This window comes from Dinoponera quadriceps, unplaced genomic scaffold (genome assembly GCF_001313825.1).
Source record: "Dinoponera quadriceps isolate SergipeBrazil2010 unplaced genomic scaffold, ASM131382v1 scaffold1658, whole genome shotgun sequence".
NCBI classification, from domain to species: domain Eukaryota; kingdom Metazoa; phylum Arthropoda; class Insecta; order Hymenoptera; family Formicidae; genus Dinoponera; species Dinoponera quadriceps.
Window position 1 is genome coordinate 1432535 of NW_014555920.1, and position 23026 is coordinate 1455560.

Genomic DNA, 23026 nt, shown 5'->3' on the forward strand with positions numbered 1-23026 from the left:
CGGTGAAATTTGTACATGTAACGGATTTGTAACTAATTGTTACCCATTATCGCTAAGTGCTCGTTCGGTTATATCGAGTAGTTTACGATGCGCGTTCCTTTTCATGTGTAAGAACATTGTTAATTTCTGAAAGTCAGTTTCACTATGTAATGTGTAAAAAGGAGAAAGAAACCGTATTATGTCTGAAAACAAAGCGCGATGCGCCGTTTCGAGTATTTATTATTTGATACCCCAGTACACACTTCCACACACTTCTGCACACGCATACACTCGCAGGTCAGACATATCGGACGCGGCACGAAGGAAGCTTTTGAAGCATCCCGACGGAAACGCTTTACCGTTTCCTTCGTTTCCTCAAGAGGGTAATCATTATCGTGACGGGAACAGACTACAATCGGTATGTTTGCCCTCGCACTCGTCGCTGTTCGCTTCAAACTCCTCCTTGGACGGCAGCCACGCGATCATCCGACGCATGCCGTGCCGCGATTTGTTATTCAGGGAGATTTGCGCCGCTTTTATCACCGGGGACGACTTGCACAGCAACAGTCTGATACAGGCGGAGTCGGAGCCGCTCATTCGCGCTATCAGATGATCCGGTAGATTCGCGTCTCTCGCTTGATCCACCAAGTTCTGAACCTATCGAACGTAATGATTCGTATGAACGTTTCGCATTCCTCTTTAAAATTGATCGAAGTGAGAGACTGCCGAGAGACAAATCCAGATGAACGAAGCGTGCGCAGAGAGAAGAAAGTGTTATATTCAAGTAAATTATCGCTCCAATACACCTCAGCGAACTTAGTGAGCAAGATATCATTGACATAACGTTATTACAATATTTTCTAACATGTGTACGTTTTTTAAATATGTAGTTCTTAATGTTGTACACAACGTTATTGTTAACAATATTTGATCCAAACATTAGAAATAATATCTTTATACTGATGATCGTCAAATTTACATTATATTAAGTAGCAGTTTTAAAAGATTGATAAAATATCATGTTAAAATGTTGATAAAATCAATTCGATCATCATTCATCGATCATCAATTCGATCATTTCGAAAGATTGATTTAATGTTTCTTGTTTACTGGGAAAATAGGAATGTGGCAGAAAGTGCTGTATTCAAATAATATTTACTTGATCCGAGTAAAAATTTGCTAAGGAATATATTTAAGTAATTCTTTACTTACTACTTGAATGCAGCACTTTTCCTTTCTGTGCGAGAATAATTTTCCCATTTGTGTTATTACGCGGACTGCGATCGAAATAATCCAATTTCACTTTCCCGACGGCTCACCTCGTCATTCTTGTTCTCCAAGATGAATTTTACAGGATCCCAATTTAATACCGCGTCGTTCGTGTTCCTGGCGATGTTACCCTGCGACGGTTTCATTCCGAACAGCGAGCTTATCTGTCGGGAAAGATAATCGAGCGCCAGACTTTTCAGATAAGTAAGAGAGAATCGATGTCATATAATTGAAGTAATTTATATCGATGTTTATTAGCATTATTCTCGTACCATTTGTGCGAGAAATATGATGCTGTTGACCGCGATCGCTGCGACTTTCGGTGAATCGAGTCCGATCAGTCGGAAGAACGCGGAAATGAGATTCGACGGGCTAAACGACTGCTTCACCTCTTCATCGCCGTCCTCTCCTCGCTTCTGCTTCGACTTATTATGGCCTAGACTTTTAGATACCAGATTGGCAATGTCCTTAGCTGTCTCCAGATAATTACTCGCGTACTGCAATCCGGCCTTTATCTTGTCGAGAACATCTGAGATCACGAACATGTACGGTAATTGTTCTCGTAACGATATTCTTCTCCATAGTTGCGTTTAGCAGCGAAAGAAGTTCAATGAGCACTTAAATGATGATTGTCTGTGGACTGAAATATTATTTTAGTTTTTTTCTTAATAGATTTAGAGAATGTACCAATTAGGATCAATAATCACCAAGCGCTCGCTAAGCTATTTTGTCTGCTAAACGCAGGCAGTGGTCCATATTCTAAACTCATTTTTATCGATGAAAAGTGCCTCTAAAAGTGTTATGGGAACCACCTGATTGGCTGAAAAGCCGCATTAAGGCGCTTCTGTCGATAAAAGTGAATTCAGAATTTGGACCGATGTATGTAATCGACCGATCGATTAAATATAACATTTCGCATGTACTCGCATCTACGGGGGAGAATTTCTTCCTGAGGCGTCGAAGAACTCACCTTCGGTCTTCGTGGGGTGCGCACCATCTAGCAGAATCGTCGAGAGGACGCAGAGGAAAAGACACGCGACTTCCGACTTCATTTCGTCGCGTCCAGCTGTCGGACGATACTGAGACTACGAGCGAAGATCGTCGTAAAGCGAATCATAACGGGTGCTGTGGCACTAATTATGCGTTTATTTCCAATTCGCTGCGTCCCGAGCGTCCACGCGATTGTCGCCCTTCTTGCTTCGCCAGCCAAGCGCGAGAAAACGGTATCCGCGTCTCGCGGCGTGCTCTAGTCGCGTTTCGTTGTAGTTTCGGGAGTCAGTAAAAGGGTCGGTCGAGGTGACGACGAAGGTGCTGGAAGTGACGTCTCAAGCTTAACGCAGGAATCCAGCCTAAAGAGATCGCTTCGCCGAGCGGAAATTCAGCAGTACGCGCGAGTCGAAGTTTCTGAAAGAGGCGAGTATACTTCGTGGCGTTTCGAGTGACTTAAATTAGAATAACGTATGATAGTCAGCATAAAACGCGAGCGGAATTGACTTTTATTCTAATTCTAATTGGTTTACACACGGAGAAAAAGAAGTGACACTCACAACTGAAAAGTAGTTTCCAGGGCTAAAAATTAGCTGAAATTTTATTAATTTAGTTAATTCTTCTTGAGTTAATTCTTCGTCCCTATGCGTAATTTTTAGCTCCCACGGATAAAAATTAGATCTGGAAGTTAAATTTCAGTTGTATTATATGGACAGCTAATTCCTTTTCTTCCTTGCGGGATCTACGTAATCCTTATGGAGAATCCGATAATTTTGTCCTTAATCGTTACAAATTTCAGAACATCCGGCTATGTATCACACCTTGCTGACGTTCTGCGCATTTTGCGCTCTGCAGACGACGTGCGAAGAACAGTCGTCCTTGTATCTGGACGAGATTCGTAGCTTGAGCGAATTGCCGATGGATAAGCTGATCCAGATCAAGTCTTCTCTCGCGAGCGAAAACGGTAAACCACTACGTCGCGAATTCTGCGTTGAATAATCCGAGATCGAAGATGTCGACGTTACTTCGGAGTATTTCTAATTTAAGATCTAGCCGTTTCGGATGCAAAACGAGATCATCGTGCAATCATCTCTTATTGTTTTTTACAGCCTTTCAAATTTAATATTTGTTCTATTTAATTTGATAGACGTTACGGGGGAAGAGGAAAACAAGGAGGAAAACGTCGACATGTCGAGCAGGACATTTTCGTTAGCATTGCCGACGGCTCTGCCATTGAGGCAAATCACGCAGAAGCCTATACGTCGATATGAGGATTACTACGACGACAAAGGCAAAGACACGAAGGTCTCGAAGATCTTCCAGCTCGCGATAACCGCTCTCTCATTTCTCGCGTTCGGCGGTTATCTGCTGACGCTTATAATAACGGCGATTCGTCGTAACACAAACGGCAACGGCAATGGAAATGTCATCGTATTCTCGGTAATTATCCGTACTCATTAAAATTGATCACATTACGTCATCCACGTAGAAACTAATTCCACCCGCCTTAAATAGATAAGTCGATCAACCTGAGCGCGTGTGTAATGACTAATTTTTTTCTTTTCTTCTTCTAGAATCTGCAAAGTCTGCAGAAATTAAACCGTCCGAAGCGAAACATTTTGGTGTTCGATCCGAGGGAGAACAACTTCGAGACGGACCGACTCTACGAAGGGATGATCATGCTTTCGAGAAGTTACGCCTTGTACAAGTGATCGCAAATCGTTACAACGTAGAGACGCTGCATTTTAAGAAGAATTATTTATTCGTAATCGTATCGGCAAATGTTCGTCATGCTTCGCAATTATTTACCAGTTAGAGAAAAGTACGACCTGTATTAGAATACTTAGATGAAACGTTCATAATTTCACGCGAGTTTGATGTCACGCTGGGGCTCAGTGTTACTCAAAAGAGATTGAAATAGTGGAAGATACCGCCTTACGCTATTTTTAAGTATAAAAATAATTAAGTATAATAATACGTATATATCGCCTCTGTGCTCAAAATAAAATCTCAAATTACAAAGATACAGCTCCTCCGATCTCAAAGGGTTGGTTATTTTTCTGGATCGCCACGGGGAGACCTCTGCGTCAGTTTGAATTCACGCGTCCTCGAAGGTGTCTCCCTCCGTATTTTCGCGATTCAACTGGGAATTACGACGGTAATTACCGATATCGGGCCGCATTGGATATCGCGCGAATCCGGTAGACTCTTGAAAATCCTAAAACCTAATAAAATCGAATAGAGGACCGCGATGTGTATATATCCCGCCAAGAATATTCTTGGCGTGTGGGTAGAGAGGCAGCTTCAAACATGGCTCTTCAAATAAACACCTAAGTGACTGTATACTCTGTAGGCCTACACGCAAAGATAACCATATGGTTTCCAGAGATATCATCGACCATACGTCTCTATACCATTATTCCGCCGATACGCGACTTCTTCTCGCAACATTTGTAGAACTCCGCGGAATATAATCCCGTTTTCCGAAGACACGTCCTCCACGTCCGAAAGTAACGACTGTGAGAAATACGAAATTTAACATCTGCCGAATCATCTCGTTATAGCCGCTCGATTGGACGTCATTCTTATTACATTGTCAAGGTAGCATAAGTTAAACGAACGAAACTCAATGAATGGAAAACTTAACATGTTAAATCGAAGGATTTCGAAGTGCCCGAAGGGAACTTTTCATATATTATCGTCTACCGCTGGTCAATTATGTTATTCTTACGTTATTCTTATACAGTGTGTCCCAGTATAAGGAAAACATCTAAATATCTTCTTGTTTTTTTTTTAATAATATGAGAAGTGTGTTCAGAGCACAATTTGAATGATTTCGAAGGAAGAACGTCGCAGAAGGAAAATTTGTTTATAGCTATTTTCCTCGATTATTTTCATGATCCCCATGTTATATATTGATCCCATTTTTATTTAGGTGTTTTCCTTATGCTGGGATACCCTGTATGTTACGCTGTTCTCACGTTATTTTTATGATAAATAACACTTTTATCAGAAAAAGATAATTTTACCTTTCGCACGTCTATCTCGCTACCTCAAACAGCGTCAAACAGCAATTGTGAACCCGCTGTCAAACAGCAATTGTGAACCCGCTGAGTGATGTATCGGAATAGCGTACGTATTTATGTACATTTACATCGCATCTTATCCAATCTATTGTATATCGAAACAAAGCACAACACATGAGAGCCGCTAACACGACTTGAGGGACAAATTCGCTTTACGTGTGCGCGTGTACGTAGTCTGGATGAGAATATTACCTCGGTCATTCTTGTATTCGCAGCATCCGGACAGATCATCGAAGTAGCCAGACCCATTTTCTCGTTACCACGCCTACCAGCTTCTTCGTGGGCCAATCCAGATATGCCGGCTAAATTACAGCTGACGGCGAACTGATTTTTTTCAGCCGGAGATCTCCTCTCAAACATGGCAGAGTTTCGTTCGCTCATTCACTTTTACGCCGTCCCGCGGCTCTTTCTCTCTTGAGAGAGCGCTTTTTGTTACCGCGATGTATCTCCGTTAACGGAATAATTCCAGTTTCCTTCTGTTAGACCTGTTAAAATTATATTTATTATTAATCCCACGTTTCCGAGCGAGTGCTTAATGACACTGAAAGTGTCACTGAAAGCGAGTGAAGTGGATCGAAGTGAACGGTGAATAAGTCAAGTTTGTTGTAACAAACGCTATCATTGAAATCCGTTCTACGTTAATTTTGTTTTTTAACAATGACTCTCAACGCAAAATTACAAGCTACATGAGGAAGTATACGCGTGCTAAATAGTGTCATGAGCGTAATTGACGGCACCGTGTGCGCTCTTGATAAACTGAAATCCACGGAGGAGAAGAAGATGAACGGTATGAATACCCACGTCGTCATGGACAGCGCCAATTGTTCCAAGCAGCTGAAATTTGGCGTGGACCGTATACTGTCGAACGAGATCTGCGCGAAGAAAACTGGTAGAGCATGACAATAATCTCACACGGCATTACACGGAGTTATGCGGTTTTTACACCGTACTTACATAAAATCTTTCACTCTGCTTTATTACACGTATTATATATTTCAGTAATATTATTTGTTCCTCCTGTATCTATATATCCTCTTTGTATCACATAATTTTATGTTTTTAAAACTAACTGTAAATTTCTCTTTATCGATACAGATGTGCTTAAGCCACTTCCGATTCAACTGCCGTCGATACGTTGCCCCTGTGTCGGAAGTTGCGGAAGGTGCGAAGCTTTCAGAGCTTGCGCATCATTTCCGCACGCCCACTCGTCATTACCTGAAGGTATCACACCTGCATCTTATACCGGAATAATGGAGAGCTTAGGGACTTTATACCGGCCGGCGCCGTTACGTCCCGTACCAAGAGGTAATTCGCAGACTATATTGAATGCCAAACCTAGATCATCCATCTCCGATCGATCTCTTTTTCTCTCTTTTCCCTATCCTGAACTGTAACGGTCAAAATAAAATATTAGAAAAACTTGTCTTAACTCTCAGACGCATCAGTTATTTTCTAAAGATGTCGCGAATTCATTCATAATTAACTTTCTTGTACGCGATGATTTAAAAGAAGAAAAAGAATATTGATCGATGATAATGGAAGAAAACTGAATAATATGAAAGTTACCTCAAAACAATGGGGGAAAACTATAATATAGGTATATTAGGATTTGTAATTAACGAACAGCCCACTAATTAATAACTGATGATATGCACGATTAACCGTCGAGAAGATGCGTAAGAATTTGAAAAAGATACGATCGTGAGTCGCGCGTTACGTCATTGACAAATGTTACCATATGGACACACTGTCTTGTCCCTCCGATATCCAGGAGCAAGTAGGGCAAAATATTTACGTGTCAGTGTATTCTCGTGTTTCCTGTCTATGTTTAAACGACATCTTAAGTGCCACCGAGCGTTTACGCGCAGCGTAAACGGCGGTTTCAACGCGCGTTTTCTCGGTTAGTTAAAATCCGATGGCTTTCGTTTATTCTCTGTAACTACTATTAATATTATTAGTAACATATATAATAAAATGTGCTTCGCAGACGTTATTAAAGTTAATAATACTGTAGATATAAAATAGTAATAATCGTGAAAATTAATCTCTGAGTTATTCTAAATGCATTATTATGAATAATACATTTAAATATTCTAATTATCGCAATTTTTGTTTCCTTGTGTTATACTTTCATTTGTACTTTTTGTAAAATGTCGATATGCCTGTTTTTAAACTGTGACATTAGTTCTTCGCATGCAACACGACACGGCCGATCAAATGTAGCAGAGTCTACGGATTAGAAATCCACGTCGGAAGATCAGCATAAAAGCCCCAAAATAACTATGATGTTAGAGATATCTGTTCGGATATTTATTCGGAGATTCGGCTCGAGTGGGTGTACCGCACTGTTTAAATACGCGCAGATGTTGTATACTTTCGTGCGGCTGTAAATCAGCTCGAAGTACCCCATCTTGGGAGCTTCTTCGGACCGAAAACTGTGGAAACAGACACCCGTCCGGCTAAGAGCAGCGTTTACCTCTCACCACGCTTCCACCTAATCCGTAATTCCTCCCCCCACATGTGTTCTCTCCGACGCAAAATCCTTTGAATGTTGCACGTCGGGTATTTTCAAAGTTGTACATATCTCACATAAATTTTTATTATTTTTTTTTTTTAAGAAATTATGCTTACGGACGTTATTTTTAAGGAGGATATCAATTATTTTTAGATCTTTTTTTAAATATATTCGCGATATATTAAAAAGAAATTCAAATTGTGTAACTATTTAAGTTATATAAGTAACTTAAGTTGTATAACTTGATAAAGTTATATAATAAAATTTACATCCAAATCTAATGATCTAAGATACTTTATGGAATTTAATATGAGAACTAATATTTATTATTTTAGCATTAATTAAACATATTTTCGGGTAATATTTGTTTTCTAGCACCAATTTCATCCTCCTCGACGATGAACTCCTCAGAAACCAGCACGCGCAGGAAGAGATCATGGTCCAGAGCTGTGTTCAGTTCGTTGCAGCGGAAAGGCTTGGAGAGGCGGTTCTCTTTGCAAAAGTACATCACGAAACCCGACCGACGACAATTGGCGGCAACTTTAGGCTTAACCGATGCACAGGTTGTACGACTTGGACAATTTTGTGAGCAATTTAGCATACTTTACAAAACAAAAAATTCTTCGTAACCTGTTATTATATGAATTTTCCAAGAAAACACTATTGACGAGGGAAATAACAATAAAGGGAAATAATAAATGTGTTTCTTCGTTGTCAGGTCAAGGTTTGGTTTCAAAACCGTCGGATGAAGTGGCGACACACGAGGGAAAGCGAAAACGTTGCTTTAGCCGGCCCGGACTCCACGCAGAAGGATTTTCCTCAGAAAGTGGTGAAACCTGCTACCAATGGTACGACGCAGCAAGAGGACGAGGAGGACATAGAGATCGACGTGGATTTATGAAATTTTTGCACGCGTGTGCCAAAAAGTAATTTCGCAGTGCATTCAATATCGTTCGTCTCTTTTAGTGAATGAAGTAAATCTTGAATTCAATCTCTAATATTTTTGCTACTTCGATGAATGTTAATAATGTAATAAAGGAAATTGTTACGAAAAGTAATGTGTGTCATCGATGAAGAGTACGAGTAAAAATCTTCCTCTAATTCAACGTTAGATCGAAGATACCAAAGCGACACCCTGTGTATTAACAACAGAATGAATTTATTGTCGATGCATCGATCTTCAAATGTTCGTTCCGTCTCCGCGGCAACGACGTTATTATTTCTTTTCTCATCGTCAGCACAGGCGTCAACAGGTTGGCCACCATTGTCTGTCGGTATTTCATAGTCGCTTCTCTGTTTCCGAGCTGTACATTTATCAGCGTATTATAAAGGTATGTGAACACTCAAGTTTCTAAGTACTACACATGTTCGCAGTCATTGACTCGCGTTTGTATTTACAAACGATCTTAGGAAATAGAAAAAAAGTGCCTAACACGTCCCAGTATTATAAAATTGCACGCTCGGATAAGCTCACAGCGAAATGATGCGCTGCTTGATGCGGTCCTCGGTTGCTCGGCGTTTCTCGTTGCAAGCGTACAGAAGCTGCTTCTATCACTCAACGACGAGACTGGCGAACATGTTGACAGCTGACGAGGAAAGAAAATGCTTGCCACTCACCACTAACAACATAATATGTGAGAAATATGGTAATTGTTTCTTCAGCAAATTACATTTAACTAAATGTAAGAGCGTAAAATAAACCCATTACATTCTTATACTGAGAAAAAAGTATTTAAAAATTTATTTGTGAGGGATATTGGATTTATTTCACACAGAAGATACAAGATTTATTTCGCAGACATAAAGTTTATTTCTGTAAGATAAACCTTGTATCCCATAAATAAATTTTTAAATACTTTTTTCTCAGTATACGTTAAATTAATAGCCTCTATATTTTTTTTTTGTGAAAGAAGATCAATCTCGGCCTCAAGACATTGAATGTTTCACATTAAGCATAAAAATCATACTTTGTATCCTAAACAATAATCACTGTAATAATTATAAAGAAAGTATATAAGTCCGTTTAAAAAATAATTGTGTGATATAATTTTTGCCAGCCTCCATAGCGCAGCCACATATGGTTCCAACCATGAACGCGACTGCAACATCCTCAACAGCGATGCCACTGCTAGAAACTAACCCTGAGATAGCTGCTAAGGATTTCGACATTCCTGTAACCAAAGTTGCGCCCCGCACGGATAAGTCGCCATTGCCGTTCGAGGAGATCCCTGGGCCAGCGATACTGAAACTCTGGGAAAAATACTGGCGATATGTGCCGTTGCTGGGTACGCAACTGTTTTGCAGTCTGCTAATCAACAAGTTTACTCAGGGTACGATTCCTCGTTGTTCAGTCGCGTAAAATCCGTGGCCGGGTGAAGTGCGCAGGATGCAAACGAATTTCGTCCTGCGAACTTCTCGAGCTCTTCGGATTTTAGGCGAATTGCTTCCTGGACCTTGGAAATATACGCTCAATGCAAGATACACGTGAGATTTTTTTAAATCAGACGCATATTAGGATGGGGGTCGTAAACTTACAATAAATTGCGTATTCTTACACTTATTGTTGCTGAACAGTAAAATAGAAAGTGAATAATTATCTGGAACATTCGAAGGCGTATTCTGACAACTTAACGCGTCGTTTTATTACAGGACGATTATCCTGGAATCGTAATGTCATGCCGATCAAGTACCTGTTCGACGAGTATGGATGCGTCGTGCGAATCAATGGGCCGCTTATAAATGACATCGTTATGATTCACAGGTGAGTATTACATCTCTTGTGCTTTTGTCTCTCCGATGCTAATTCGTCGATGTTATTTCAGGCCTGAGCATATAGCCGAGGTTCTCGAGCAGGAGAGAGAGTTGTCTGTCCGCAGTGGCATCGACATTCTTCAACATTATCATCTTAATCATCGCAAATATCGCTCCGCAGGAGCGTTCTCCCTGTAAGCATAATATGATTACTTAATTCATTACAATAAATTATTGAATTTTACATATGACAACCGAGACCAACTAAATGGTCGGTTATACATAAAACAAATTCATGGCTGAATCATATTTTTGTTTATATCTTATACATATTTTTACACGAAAAAATTATATTTGTTGAACAAATCTATAATGTTCTTCCTATTATCGTGTTATATCCGCATGATGTGAAAAACGTTTAACAATGTAACAAATGTAACATGTGATCGATTCATAAAATGTTAGACAAAGTTACGAGTGGTTGGAAGTAAAAGAGAAAGTCGATCAGCCCTTCAACGACACCGTCTGGGATTATTTTGAGAAACTGGACGAGGTGTGCGGGGAATTCACTAACAGGATTCGTGAAATATGCAATCGACAAGATGAGGTTTGTTGGACGCTAATGGATAATGAGTAATAGGCGACGTGTGGCGAAGTATCTGAGCCTGCGGAACGGAAAATGGTATTTCGATTGAAGTCTGGTTTGAAGTTTTCAGTTGAAATACCATTTTTCAGAAAAGGTATTTCAGTTGAGTCGAATCGACAGGTGCCGGGAACTTTTCACCGGGATCTCACCGCCTGGGGTATGGAATGCTTCTACGTGACGATGTTCAACAAACACCTCGGCTTCCTCGATCCCACCTCGAGGTCGGTGGACGAGACCACGAAGGTCATCAATGCACTGATCACCGCTCACACGTACATGAGTCGCTGCGAGACCGGCTTTCAGGTGTGGAGATTCTTCGAGACTCCGTTCGCCAAGAGGCTCTTCGCCGCGTGTGACGTCCTCAACGAGTGAGTCGACGAGTGATCCGGCAGAATTTCTATAAAGCTTACGATCGTATTATTCTACTTAATTACACTTTTTAGTCACATAACGACTATCGTAATTATATTTTAACACATCTTCCCATCATTTCATACTTGTTTATCTGGCTGATAAATTTCTTCAGCTCATGACGTTACTCGCATGTTATTTGCACTTGTTTTGATCGATCTTGCTAATTCTACATCTACTTACAATTACTCGTCGACGGATCTTTGTTTCAGGATTATCGGAAAGTATATTCGCCACACGCAGAACAAATTGCAGGCTCTATCGCAGTTGGAACAAGAGAGATTCGCGAAAGAGAAGGAAGGCTCACCGTTCCTCGAGAAGATGCTGGCACAACGCATCCACGTGGACGACATTTCCACGCTCTTGATGGACATGATGATCTTAGGCGTCCAGGCAGTAATGCGCGACGAAAGTCGACGTGGCTATGATAGATGTCAATGTCACACTGTAAATTTTCAGGTCGTCAATTGCGAGGCGTTCCTGATCTACTTCTTGGCAAAGAATCCCAGGGCACAGAAGCAGCTGTATGATGAGATAATCTCCGTCTCGGCCAGATCGGGCTCCGTCTTGACAAAAGAAAGTCTGAAGAACATGCCGTATCTGAAAGCATGCGTGAAGGAAAGTCTCAGGTAATTTAATATTTCTTATAATTGAATTTATTTCTCACGTTGAGACCGAAAAGCAAGTGATTTTTCTTGAAATCTTACCGGTAATGCATCGACATTACTGTATGCGAAATTCATTTTTTTTTTTAATTTCACATTAATTATTGTACGAAATGATTTTCCTTACGAAAGGTTGCGACCCGCATTTCCCTACTTGACGAGATTACTGTCGTCGCCGATCACGTTACACGGATACGCGATACCGAAGGGGGTGAGTCGTAGATTGCAGTTCGAGTGTAACGCAAACGAACCGTAGATGCGACATAAATAATTTCCAATTGTCATGCAGACTTTCGTCATAATGGCGAGTCAGATAACGTCGCAGCGCGAACAACTTTTCGAGGATCCCGAGAAGTATCGGCCAGAGAGGTGGTTGAATCAGGATGAGCATGCGCACAATTTCTACCAGGAGTACTCGTGTCTACCCTTCGGATACGGCTCGCGGTCCTGCCTGGGTAGAAACATGGCTGAGACGCAAATGACGTTGCTCATCGCGAAGGTGAGTGAATTTTGTCTAGGATGGACACGAATTGTAAACCGATAAAGAGATACGATATAAGTGTATTCATCTTTCTCGTCCACTTCAGTTGGTGCGAGAATTCACGATCGAGTACGATTACGCCGATATCGGGAGTCGATTTTTCATGATGAACGTGCCGAATCGGCCGTTACGCTTCCGATTCGTAGACAGGAAGTAAGAAGAGCCGAGCGAGCGAAGAATTATACTGAAATCCTCGGGCGATTGGAAGTATTCAAGAAGAGCGAAATAATTAATATATATGTAACAAGTATGTACTTTCATGCAGATTACATAAAACATAGGATTAGCCTGCGCTGTAGAGAAGTCTATGGTAAACTGGGTGAACGCGTGTCTGATTACATCAATTGAATACATCGCGTTTTATCTTGTATCTCTTGTATCGTTTTATCAGCGGAATAACTCTTGAGAGTTGCAGCAAAGCTTGTATTTCACATTCAATTCATATTCAATACGTCAATTTTCCGCTAACACGTGACAGTTACTTACGAGGCGATTTTATATATCAATTGTCGTTACGAACTAAACATAAAAATAAATATATTTTGTAGTTTATATTGATATCGTGTGATCTCGTTGATCTCAAGCACACAAAAGATTATCCTCGACCATATTTATTAACAAATTCCGAATCTCCCATTACACACCACATACAAAGCTCTATGTACAGAAGTTACCTCGTGAAACTACAACTACTGAATTTTCATTTTAAGCGTGATTCTCGTTTTCTGTTTTTATTTATTCGTTACCCATCATGATACGGACGAGTGTCATGCACGAAAAGATAGTCGAGATGTACTGAAAGATAACGAAAATCATGTTATTTGCAATTACCTAAATTAATATAATTAATATACAGATAATTAATACAAATTATACAAATTAATATCTAAATTATTACCTAAATTTATACAATCTACCAAGGGAATTAGGAAAATCGTACCGATGTGTAATAATTCATCGACAAATTCGGCAACACGCACGGGATCGAGATGGTGACCGGACGTTGACTTCTCAATATAACATATATCAGATTTTTTTGCGCAGCCGTGTCATTATTGTACCACAAGGAACTGTAAGCGGCCAACGCGACGTCGCCGCTCTAACGAGAATATTCGGAAAGCGAGTCATTAGAACATCGATCGGAACGTCTACCTTATAATGTAGACGTAAGACATAAGTAGTTCTTGTTACGCAACTTGTGTTACTTAACCGACTTAAACGACTAACCGTGCTCATTACGTTATCGGCTGGCCAAGCGTACATGTAAAGCTCCATAAAACCGCTCAAGGCTATCATGAGGAATGGAGCCTTCACCGACAACGGATGACGCTGCACACGCGTAAATATCGAGAAAATATAAAAGACGTACGTGAATATTGAGCACATTATATAGTAAACAATATATACAAAAGTTTCAGCGAGTTTTACGATGGATCGTTCTGACTGAACAAATTGCACGTGTGTTTCGCAATGAAGCTCCACCACGAGACGTGACACTTACGCTCATGAAAGTGAGACAACCGAATAACACAGCGCCGGTACTGAATGTTACGCACAACAGTGCTACGTAACGAATCGCGAGAGTCACTTCCTTCGCGTACCTGCAAATAGGTACTCACTTTTTGGAAATGTCATCGCACTGAGTATCTCGACGCGCCGTCGCAGAATTGTAGCGCGCGATTTGTAGTTCAGCGATTCTCATATCCCAAATAGTCGAGTGATTACATTTACTAGCAGTAATATTTTAATTTGCAAACGAATTAATAAACGTACGTGTAAAATGGTTCAAAATTTAAGAAAATATTTACTAGAATTGTGTAATACTTCTTTCCTATTAAAAAAACTTAGTGGCTTTAACTTAGATTTTTCTCCCCAGCAAATATTTTCTAAAGATAAATTCTGATATTCTCAATATTATGAATTGAACACTTGTCGCAATTATGTTTTAACACATATAAGTAAATATTTGCTTGAACGGAAAAAAATATTGTATTAATCATAGTCAATTATATTTCTACTCTTCTAGTAAATATTTGCCAAGGAGTATCGATGTAACCATATTATTTGGATCAAGTAAATATTGTTCTAACGGCAGCACTTTTTCCAATTAACAATTAACTACGAATTAATATTTTTTATTATTTTTCTTCAAGTTCATACATCTAAACACGTAGCTACGTAGCATCCCGAGTCTCCATCACATACCTGAGCAACTTGTAATGCTCATGCGTGCATCTTATCAGTTCCTTCACATTCGTCACCATGCAGAAATGCATGGACAAGATGTCGAATCTAGCGGCTACGAACCAAAGCAAGAGAGCTGGAAAGGTGTTGGCGCTAACCTGTATCATACTTTGATAAGTGATCACTATATGATGAGCGTAGATGATGGTCCTCAGTGGCTGTCGCAACGCATTGAACGGATATTTCGGATCGCCCGGGAATGGTTGCGGTAGAAATAAAGGCCCGGTGGCTACGCTGGCTGCTGTCACCACCAGCAAACTAAGAATCATACCTACGGTAATCGTTATTGCTAAAAAATAATGCGAATAATATACGGTTAATTCCGAACGTGATGGCAAGAGAATAATTTTAGAATCAACATTAATAATAGGAGGTAAAATAAAATTAAAAGGCTTTAAATAACCTTTTTACATGTCATTCGTTATCAACCAGGAGAGCTTCGATTTATTTAATTTACAACAAAGTTATTTAATGTAAAACAAATCAACTCTATCAGCGTACGTACTGTAGAACGGTTTACATCTGTCGATGTATTGTCGGAAGATGTCCTTCTCGTACTTTTCAGCTCGCCGATTATAATCCTCCATTTCCAAAACGATGAGCTGCATTTTTCAATAATACACATATTCGATCATATATTTTTTTCATATTTTTTTCCTATTTGTATACACTAACAACCCCTTGGACATTTTCTAATTTATAAATCATCTTATAAATTATCGAAACAGTGTCGCGCAACCGATAACAATAAAGCTGTCAATTTCGACTAGCCGGATACCCAAGTCTTTCAGTAACTGAATATATTGCTAATATTTCAGACGTTATCATCTGTTAGAAAAATCAATAATTTGTAACGTAAAAGACTTGGGTACCCGGGTAATCGAAATCGACTCTAGACGACAGTGAAGTTTTACTTGCAGACGTTCGTCCTGAGCGGCGAAGAATATAATCTGCAGCGGGATTTGCAGGACGGCGCTCATTTGGCAGCCCAGTTTCATCACCAGAAGCGAGTCGTCGCTATACTCGCAGAATGTCCATGCCGCTGCGGCGGTGTACAACGTCGTGTTCGCGATGAAAAAACACCGGATGACCCAGCGAAGTAGCCTCTGACACTTGGTCGCGTTCTTCGGAAGCGGCCAGCAGCAGACTATCGTCAGGTACGCCTTCAGGAAAGTGAACACTCTGTCCAACGTTAGCTTCTCCTTCGCAGCCATAATGCGGAAGTTCTCGGGAGCGGAAAACCACGGGACGACGGAGCACAAAGCCTGATTGCCCCCTTCGTGATACCGCCGAGGTAATTTGCCACTCCCGTGCTATAGACTCAGGGAGCGTTTACGTGAAATTCACGAGGCATCGAATAATGAATGCGTGAACATACGCGATGTGAATCGTACGGCGCTGCGGCTCGCCGCGCATGTGATTTCCTGGGTGATTTTAAGGTGGAAACAGCGAGGGCGTCGGACGATACCCATTCTACGCGCGGTTACGTTGAATTCTAATTCTCGCGAGCCGGTCGATTAAACGACCGCGGTCTAATCAAGAATTATAGGACTCGTCGTTGCGAATTGCACTGTCGAATTGCGCCCCGATTATTCTAGAGAAATTGCCGCCGAAGAAAACCCGGTTCTAATAATGCAAGCCTCTAGAATCCGTGCACGGCTGCGCTCAGAAATACACACTGAGGGTAGCGCGGCATTTAATTGACCGATCATGATAAAGAAATGTTAGACATTTTTTTTGTCCCGTTTAGTCAATCAAATGCCACTCTGTTTTCAATGTGGTGTTTTCGAGCGCAGCCGATAGTAGTGCGATATATCAATGCGACCGACGCGCAAACACACGTGTGTATAATCGGACGTGACTCGAAGGTGACACAAGGGAAATAAATCTCGCTCCAAAAGACGACAAATAAAATTATGGCCTGATCTATGTGAGCCAATCTCGCTGTTATAAGAGCACACGTGAATTCAATCTGATTACACAAACACGGTTTAAAAAAGATCTCGGTCTTAACGTGGACCCTTCTCAATCGTAATGCTTTGTGGCTACGCTCGAAAAACAACTACTTTGCTTTCGGAAATACAAAGCGGTTTATTTCCTCTATTATTCCATCGAAATCGCGAACGAAACACCGAGGGGAGTCTCACGATATCGCGATATTGAAACATGCGGGATTACCACGGTGATTTCTGTGATTAGCCGTTATCGTGGATTGATTGCCGGCCGGAGAAATTGTTTTCAGAGAAATAATTCTCATTCGACACTCCTCCTCGGCCAGACACCTCCTCTTCCACTGCGTTCCCCGTTCGTTCGTGTGGAAGGACGAGAGCCGTTTAATTAATTATACGCAACGAACGTAACGTTGCCGGCGCACCTTCGCTCGCCACGATAAAGCGAACGTAATTGCGGCACGCGTCCGATGGTAATTAAATTCACAACTGTGAGATATATAATTAGCGAATAATGAAGCGCTGGAAGTCGCGCGGAAACTTTCGCGGCGACAGGGGCAGTTCGATTGCGGTAAGGGAGAGTAATAGAGAGTGCGTAGATGAAGTAAAGCGAATTTCGACATCAACGGTAAATCAACAAAACATCTCGAAATATGTTCTTTTCGCTTTATTAACTAACACTTTCGTACCTTTGTTCCAACGATGCTTACAATTCGCATGTACTTGTACGCTTTTTTTATCTTTAATTTATACGTCTCGCGAGTTAACCGTTGACTCTATTCAAAGATGCGTCTTCTTCCTTTATTCCACGAACACGGTTATTACACAAAAGGCACTCGTCCAGCGTGAACGAGAAACATCCAGCGCGGCGTTAGACTAATTGCCCTCGTTCTCGAGTAAAACTCGGAATGTGGCCAGATAAGAGAAGGCAGTCGAGATGTACTAAAAATTATTTAAAACGTTAACACGCACGTTTCTTTTTTCTTGACACTTTATATGATTGGCCGTATCTTATTAAGGATGTTTTGTCTATAAGCCACGATAATGAAAAGTTTGTGAAAAATTATCTACATTGATCTATAAATTGATCTACGCTGCATTTAAAAGTGACACCGAAAGTTTGTAGTACATACAACAGTAATTCAGATCCTGGAACGAAAGTTAAAGTAAATTCCACTCTAAAGGAGGTAGTAAGGTGAAATGAGGTTTGATACGAATTCGATGCACTCGATCGACAAATCAGCGAAATTAACGATAATAAAATCAGTGACTCACAGAGGTGTAGTAATTTAATGAAACAGTCGGAAGCATGCAGGGTACGTTTACAGCTATTGGATGCTGGCTGCGCAACAAAATATGTAAGAAATTCTTCTGCAAGTTGGCCTCCCCGTTATACCACATCGATTCATATGCAGCATGCGCGATATTGGTGCTCTAGAATGTCAATTTCGGAGTTGTACCGAAGTCATCCTCCCGAGCAGCATACATTATTTTGGTTAATTAACCGTTGCCCAAAAATTTGGCCAATACTAGTTAACGGTTAGCCAAACGATATATGCTGCTTGGGCTGTCGCTCGTTCGCGTCTACATGTGTTACACAGATGTAACTTACTGCGCTTAACAAATGATCGGCCGGCCACGCGCACAAATACACTTTTGCGAGGGACGAAATGAAGAAGATCAAGAATGTCGATTTCACCGACATCGGTTGTCGCTATCGAAAAAAATAAATTGCAACGGACGATTTACTTATGTGTGATAAATCGTCGTTTCGTCAAACGACACATAGATATATTCTTGAAATCGGTTTGAGTTTATACGATGCGTATGAGAGTGATTTTCGGATAGACTGATGCAGTCGGAATGAAAGAAACTTATATGAAAGCAAAGCGAAGAGATTGCGACAGCTTTACTTTGGGTGTGCCCGAAGAAACAAAAATTTTTTTAAATATACACTCCTGCTCAGCATAATTCTTGTATTTACATCGTTCATGCTACGAAAAAAATTATACTCACGATGATATCAAAAATATTTTGATATCGAAAATTATACTCACGCTGAGGAAGGTACAACCGGTAAAAATGATTACTATCGTGCTGATCGTTAGCGACGCTAGCATTACGTAACGAATTGAGAGAGTCACTTTCTTCCCATACCTAAAAATGGTATTTATTTCTTCATTGAAGTCTCGTGATTACATTATTAAAGCGAAAGTAACGAGAAAGACCGTTCGGGTCTTTAGTGTCAATAAGGAAACTGAAAAAACGTTCGACCGATCTGTGCAAAATTTATGATATTAATATGCCTTAAACTACAACGTCGATTAATTGTTAATTTTTAAGACAAATTAACACGGGAAAACAAAGATTCAAGATTAAGGTCCATATTCTGAACTCTTATCAATAAAAGTGCCTCTAAAAGTTCCTCTGGCGTAGAAACCACCTGATTGGCTGAGAAACTACATTTAAGACACTTTTATCGACAAAAGTGAGCTCAGAATATGGGACCTCAGTGTATCTTTGTTCCGCAAGCTTTCTTGTCGTCGTGTTATTCGATATCGTGAATTTTCGATTCAACAATTCAACGTTGAACGGACCTTCGGTCACTCACTTCAACAATTCTTGGTGTTCCGTCACACACGCATGCAACTCTTCGAATTTCGTGACCGCCCGAAATCGATCGGACAGTATGTCGCACCTCGCCGAGACAAACCACAAAAGGAGCGCGACGAAAATATTGGAGCACACCTGCGTGTAACTTTGATATAAGAGTAATATGTGATGCAGATAAATGATAGTTTTCACGGGTTGATAATCCACGTAGAACGGATACTCGATGTCGACGGGGAACGGATGGGGTTCCACGAGGGGGCTGATAATGAGTAGCAGGCCGGTAACGGTGAAAGCGCACACCGAGCCCACGTAGACCGATTTGCAGCTGTAAATGTAACGATGAAAGACTTCCCTCTCCTCCGGTTTTGCCCGCTTGCAATAATCTTCCAATTCGTAAATCACATACTGCAATTGAATCGCGATCGTCGGTCAAGCGAAAACGGATCCATGGGGTGTGAACTCGAATGAATAATCATTAAGTATCTACTGTGGATATTGGTGGATATTAATAATATGACACAAATTTCACGCATTGTGTTAAGACCGATCACAAGAAACAACTCGTGTTTTGCCAATCGAATGTCGCTGGCGGTACATCATACTTTGAGAAGAAAATATCAGAATATTTCAGAACAATTTTTATCAAAGTTCGATCTTAAAAAATTAAATACAAATCAAATAACTTATTTTTATTACCTTAGAAATCAAACAAATAACTTACTTTCACTTAAAGACTCCGTTTTTGAGGAAAAAATAAAACAGCCGGCCAATAATGTGTTAATTTTCTATCGAGTAAAATACAATTCAACAGATCCAGGATATGTATTTTTTAGAAATACAATCAATGAACATATAAAATTACTTGTATCGTTATTCGGAAGCTCGTGCGACTTTTGGCATATTGCGCTCTCGAACGCTCACGCTTGAGCGCACGTAAATTAATAACAGTCCTCGAAGCTAACGAGTCAACACGTAAGCGATCTCGCTCGTTGTTTTCGTTGCGATCGACACTTCGATGAGCAAAAGGAACATTGTAAAAACTACGAGGTAACTTAATCGTATTTGAGTCTTTATCGCATTTTAAGAGGAAATATGCATATTCTCGATTCACCCGAATTGATTAACTACTCTATCGCTGTATAACTAATTGAAAAAAATAATTTCCGTTCCGACTTGCGACCGCACCACGAAAACAGACGCTGTTCCGGTAGGCACAGACGTTGTACCGAAGAGTACGAAAAATAATAGCTGATAATATATTAGGTATGTACTTACATATAACAAAGCTAAAGACAAAATTAGCTGCTCTCGGATGATTTTGTCTTTAAAGATCGATTTCGGTCAGGTGCGAAAGAATGGATGACAGATCGGGACACATGTCCGTGTCTAATAATTAGACCTGGGTCACAAACTCGTTCTAAGGAGGTTGTAATGCGAAATGAATTTAATCCTTTGCGCTCGAGAGGTGCCTCTCAGGCACCACTCGGATCGAGGCGGAAAATCGAGCGATAACGGTGTTTATTTAGATTTGGCCTAACGAATATCGCTTCACGAGTCTACTCCTAGTCCTTTGTGTATAATCTTATGACGTAATGGCTACAGAGACGTCTTATCATTTTAAGTTAACTGTAAAAAACTCATGAAATAAGCGGGAGCAGCTAACTCCTCTCGAGTTGCTGGTTCGCTCGAGCGAAAAAGGCCTCGAGCGCAAAGGGTTAATAAGAATTCAATGAAACTTGCACTATGTATACATTGACATATGATAACTCGTGCAATTAGAAAATGATTGACCGTTCAGAAGCTGAGATATTTGCAACTGAAGTTGATGATATTTAAGTAGTGAAATAAAAGTATAGAAACATAATTTTGCTTGATAGATACGAAATTGATAAGTAGCCACGTTGATGCAACTCTGAAAATACAACATAGCCTCATAATCTCCTTAAAACATAAGCAGTAAGCAAATTGATCAGTCACGACCAATTATTCTAACAAACAACTGTGATTGATCAGTTTGCTTACTATTTAAGTCTTCGAGCAAAATAGTAACCCAGGGTTTACGGATCTAAGCGCGTGCAATGTCATTTTAATCGCTCTAGCTGCAAAGTGACCTCGACGTTATCGTATTGAAATTCCCGGCTACGATTAGTCTGACAGAGTCTGTTGCATGTGGAAGTTTCGACGATAACGAAACGCCCAAGGGCCTTGCCGTCTCGCAAAGAGAACAAATAGCCCGAGACACCGTTTTATCTCAGTGATTTACCGACTAATACGATAACCGAAAACCGAACCGGTGTTCGCCGCTTACTTGTAGTCGATCGTACTGCAGGGAGTAGCAAATGACCTGCAACGGGACCTCGGTGGTGGTGCACAGCTCGCAGCACAGTTTCATTATCAGAAACATGTTCGTGCGATTGACGTAGATCGTGTACACTATCGCGACCACCATGGTCATGCCGTGCAGCACGGACAGCAGGCGAAATATCTTGTTGCGTATTTTCGCGCATCTCGTGGCGGTAGACCGCAACGGCCAACAGCAGGCGAACAATAAATCCACCTTCAGGAAGACGATGAGCTTCCCCATCGTCAGTGGGTTCGCCATGAGGACAGCCGTTGAAAGCGCTCTCCCTCGCTGTTCGTTAACGATTTAAGCGCGGTATCGCGCGAGACTCGGACCACCTTAAGCTTTCGAGGGGAGTAAGAAATAGATGAGACGCACGAGGAACGCCTATTTAATTCACCACCCTCGCCGCGTAAGGGGAAAATATGTGAATTTGTCGAACGCGCGTAAACGCGCGCGTAAGATCCCATCGGCTATACATTACGGCGAAGTTTCACAGCTGCACGCGGGAATTACAGACCGCAATGTGAGCGCATGAGTTATTCAACCGGCGGGAAATGTATCGACATTCCCTTCCCGTAATAATACAATAGTCTTCTTATTTCCCCTAAGCAGCGTGATAAGCGAAATTACAGTTATTATCGCGGATACGCAAGGTGGCAGACAGTGTGTGATGACAGGGCAACGGATAGAAGTGTGACGCAAATAGCACCGTAACCTGTGTAAACAGTATATAGACGCGGAACAATGCTGGTGTCGGCTGGTGGTGGTCGAAATTTTCGAATTGTTCATTTAACCCAGTTCAATTTTCATCCTGTAACTGTTGCCACTTCGTACGTAGCTATGACGAAATCTGAGCCTTTTTAGCCTTTTGTTTTTGAATAATTGAAACATTAAGTTGTAAGATGAATTATTTAATTACGATGTCACTTTTTGATCGTTATGACATTTGTTGATTCATTCTGTACTTGCAATTTTAATTTTCGATAAATCATGTCGAGGAACATAATGATTAATTTAAAACGGCAA

General features: G+C 40.8%; 6 protein-coding genes across 6 annotated transcripts; 3 read left to right on the forward strand and 3 right to left on the reverse strand.

The window, feature by feature from the left end:
• Positions 1-369: 369 nt before the first annotated feature.
• On the reverse strand, positions 370-2300 carry LOC106745731. Its single transcript, XM_014621599.1, has 4 exons — positions 2219-2300; positions 1521-1777; positions 1299-1412; positions 370-636 (listed from the first exon to the last, which is right to left on the reverse strand). The coding sequence occupies exons 1-4, from the start codon at positions 2298-2300 to the stop codon at positions 370-372; spliced, it is 720 nt and encodes a 239-aa protein (XP_014477085.1).
• Positions 2301-3045: 745 nt separating this feature from the next.
• On the forward strand, positions 3046-3947 carry LOC106745732. Its single transcript, XM_014621600.1, has 3 exons — positions 3046-3199; positions 3383-3675; positions 3810-3947. Exons 1-3 carry the CDS (start codon positions 3046-3048, stop codon positions 3945-3947), a joined length of 585 nt encoding a protein of 194 aa, XP_014477086.1.
• Positions 3948-6038: 2091 nt separating this feature from the next.
• Positions 6039-8737, forward strand: LOC106745754 (H2.0-like homeobox protein). Its single transcript, XM_014621637.1, has 4 exons — positions 6039-6210; positions 6417-6626; positions 8212-8399; positions 8555-8737. The coding sequence occupies exons 1-4, from the start codon at positions 6039-6041 to the stop codon at positions 8735-8737; spliced, it is 753 nt and encodes a 250-aa protein (XP_014477123.1).
• A 1218-nt stretch (positions 8738-9955) lies between these two features.
• On the forward strand, positions 9956-13007 carry LOC106745751 (probable cytochrome P450 49a1). The gene is made up of 10 exons (XM_014621633.1): positions 9956-10166; positions 10486-10597; positions 10659-10781; positions 11053-11194; positions 11354-11601; positions 11857-12040; positions 12104-12273; positions 12442-12520; positions 12599-12808; positions 12897-13007. Exons 1-10 carry the CDS (start codon positions 9956-9958, stop codon positions 13005-13007), a joined length of 1590 nt encoding a protein of 529 aa, XP_014477119.1.
• Positions 13008-13585: 578 nt separating this feature from the next.
• LOC106745733 lies at positions 13586-16308 on the reverse strand. Its single transcript, XM_014621602.1, has 7 exons — positions 16009-16308; positions 15600-15696; positions 15056-15365; positions 14352-14451; positions 14078-14179; positions 13791-13949; positions 13586-13645 (listed from the first exon to the last, which is right to left on the reverse strand). The coding sequence occupies exons 1-7, from the start codon at positions 16306-16308 to the stop codon at positions 13586-13588; spliced, it is 1128 nt and encodes a 375-aa protein (XP_014477088.1).
• A 1611-nt stretch (positions 16309-17919) lies between these two features.
• LOC106745734 (odorant receptor 49b-like) lies at positions 17920-22258 on the reverse strand. Its single transcript, XM_014621603.1, has 6 exons — positions 21965-22258; positions 19655-20061; positions 18998-19037; positions 18656-18757; positions 18319-18477; positions 17920-17985 (listed from the first exon to the last, which is right to left on the reverse strand). Exons 1-6 carry the CDS (start codon positions 22256-22258, stop codon positions 17920-17922), a joined length of 1068 nt encoding a protein of 355 aa, XP_014477089.1.
• Positions 22259-23026: the final 768 nt, after the last annotated feature.

Bases quoted from the DNA above. Each gene is read 5' to 3' on its own strand.
- LOC106745731 (XM_014621599.1), bottom strand. From the start codon at position 2,300: ATGAAGTCGGAAGTCGCGTGTCTTTTCCTCTGCGTCCTCTCGACGATT. The intron at 1,778-2,218 runs GTGAGTTCTTCG...TCGTGATCTCAG, and splicing joins GCACCCCACGAAGACCGAAG to ATGTTCTCGACAAGATAAAG. The intron at 1,413-1,520 runs GTACGAGAATAA...CTTTCCCGACAG, and splicing joins TCATATTTCTCGCACAAATG to ATAAGCTCGCTGTTCGGAAT.
- LOC106745732 (XM_014621600.1), top strand. From the start codon at position 3,046: ATGTATCACACCTTGCTGACGTTCTGCGCATTTTGCGCTCTGCAGACG. The intron at 3,200-3,382 runs GTAAACCACTAC...TTAATTTGATAG, and splicing joins TTCTCTCGCGAGCGAAAACG to ACGTTACGGGGGAAGAGGAA. The intron at 3,676-3,809 runs GTAATTATCCGT...TTCTTCTTCTAG, and splicing joins GAAATGTCATCGTATTCTCG to AATCTGCAAAGTCTGCAGAA.
- LOC106745754 (XM_014621637.1), top strand. From the start codon at position 6,039: ATGAGCGTAATTGACGGCACCGTGTGCGCTCTTGATAAACTGAAATCC. The intron at 6,627-8,211 runs GTAATTCGCAGA...TTTGTTTTCTAG, and splicing joins GTTACGTCCCGTACCAAGAG to CACCAATTTCATCCTCCTCG. The intron at 8,400-8,554 runs GTTGTACGACTT...CTTCGTTGTCAG, and splicing joins TAGGCTTAACCGATGCACAG to GTCAAGGTTTGGTTTCAAAA.
- LOC106745751 (XM_014621633.1), top strand. From the start codon at position 9,956: ATGCCACTGCTAGAAACTAACCCTGAGATAGCTGCTAAGGATTTCGAC. The intron at 10,167-10,485 runs GTACGATTCCTC...GTTTTATTACAG, and splicing joins AATCAACAAGTTTACTCAGG to GACGATTATCCTGGAATCGT. The intron at 11,195-11,353 runs GTTTGTTGGACG...TCGAATCGACAG, and splicing joins TATGCAATCGACAAGATGAG to GTGCCGGGAACTTTTCACCG.
- LOC106745733 (XM_014621602.1), bottom strand. From the start codon at position 16,308: ATGGCTGCGAAGGAGAAGCTAACGTTGGACAGAGTGTTCACTTTCCTG. The intron at 14,452-15,055 runs GTATGTGATGGA...ACCTATTTGCAG, and splicing joins GAGCATTACAAGTTGCTCAG to GTACGCGAAGGAAGTGACTC. The intron at 13,950-14,077 runs GTTAGTCGTTTA...TATTCTCGTTAG, and splicing joins CCGATAACGTAATGAGCACG to AGCGGCGACGTCGCGTTGGC.
- LOC106745734 (XM_014621603.1), bottom strand. From the start codon at position 22,258: ATGGCGAACCCACTGACGATGGGGAAGCTCATCGTCTTCCTGAAGGTG. The intron at 18,758-18,997 runs GTATATTTAAAA...TTTTTTCGATAG, and splicing joins GAATTATGCTGAGCAGGAGT to CGACAACCGATGTCGGTGAA. The intron at 18,478-18,655 runs GTAAGTTACATC...TTGACATTCTAG, and splicing joins CCGATCATTTGTTAAGCGCA to AGCACCAATATCGCGCATGC.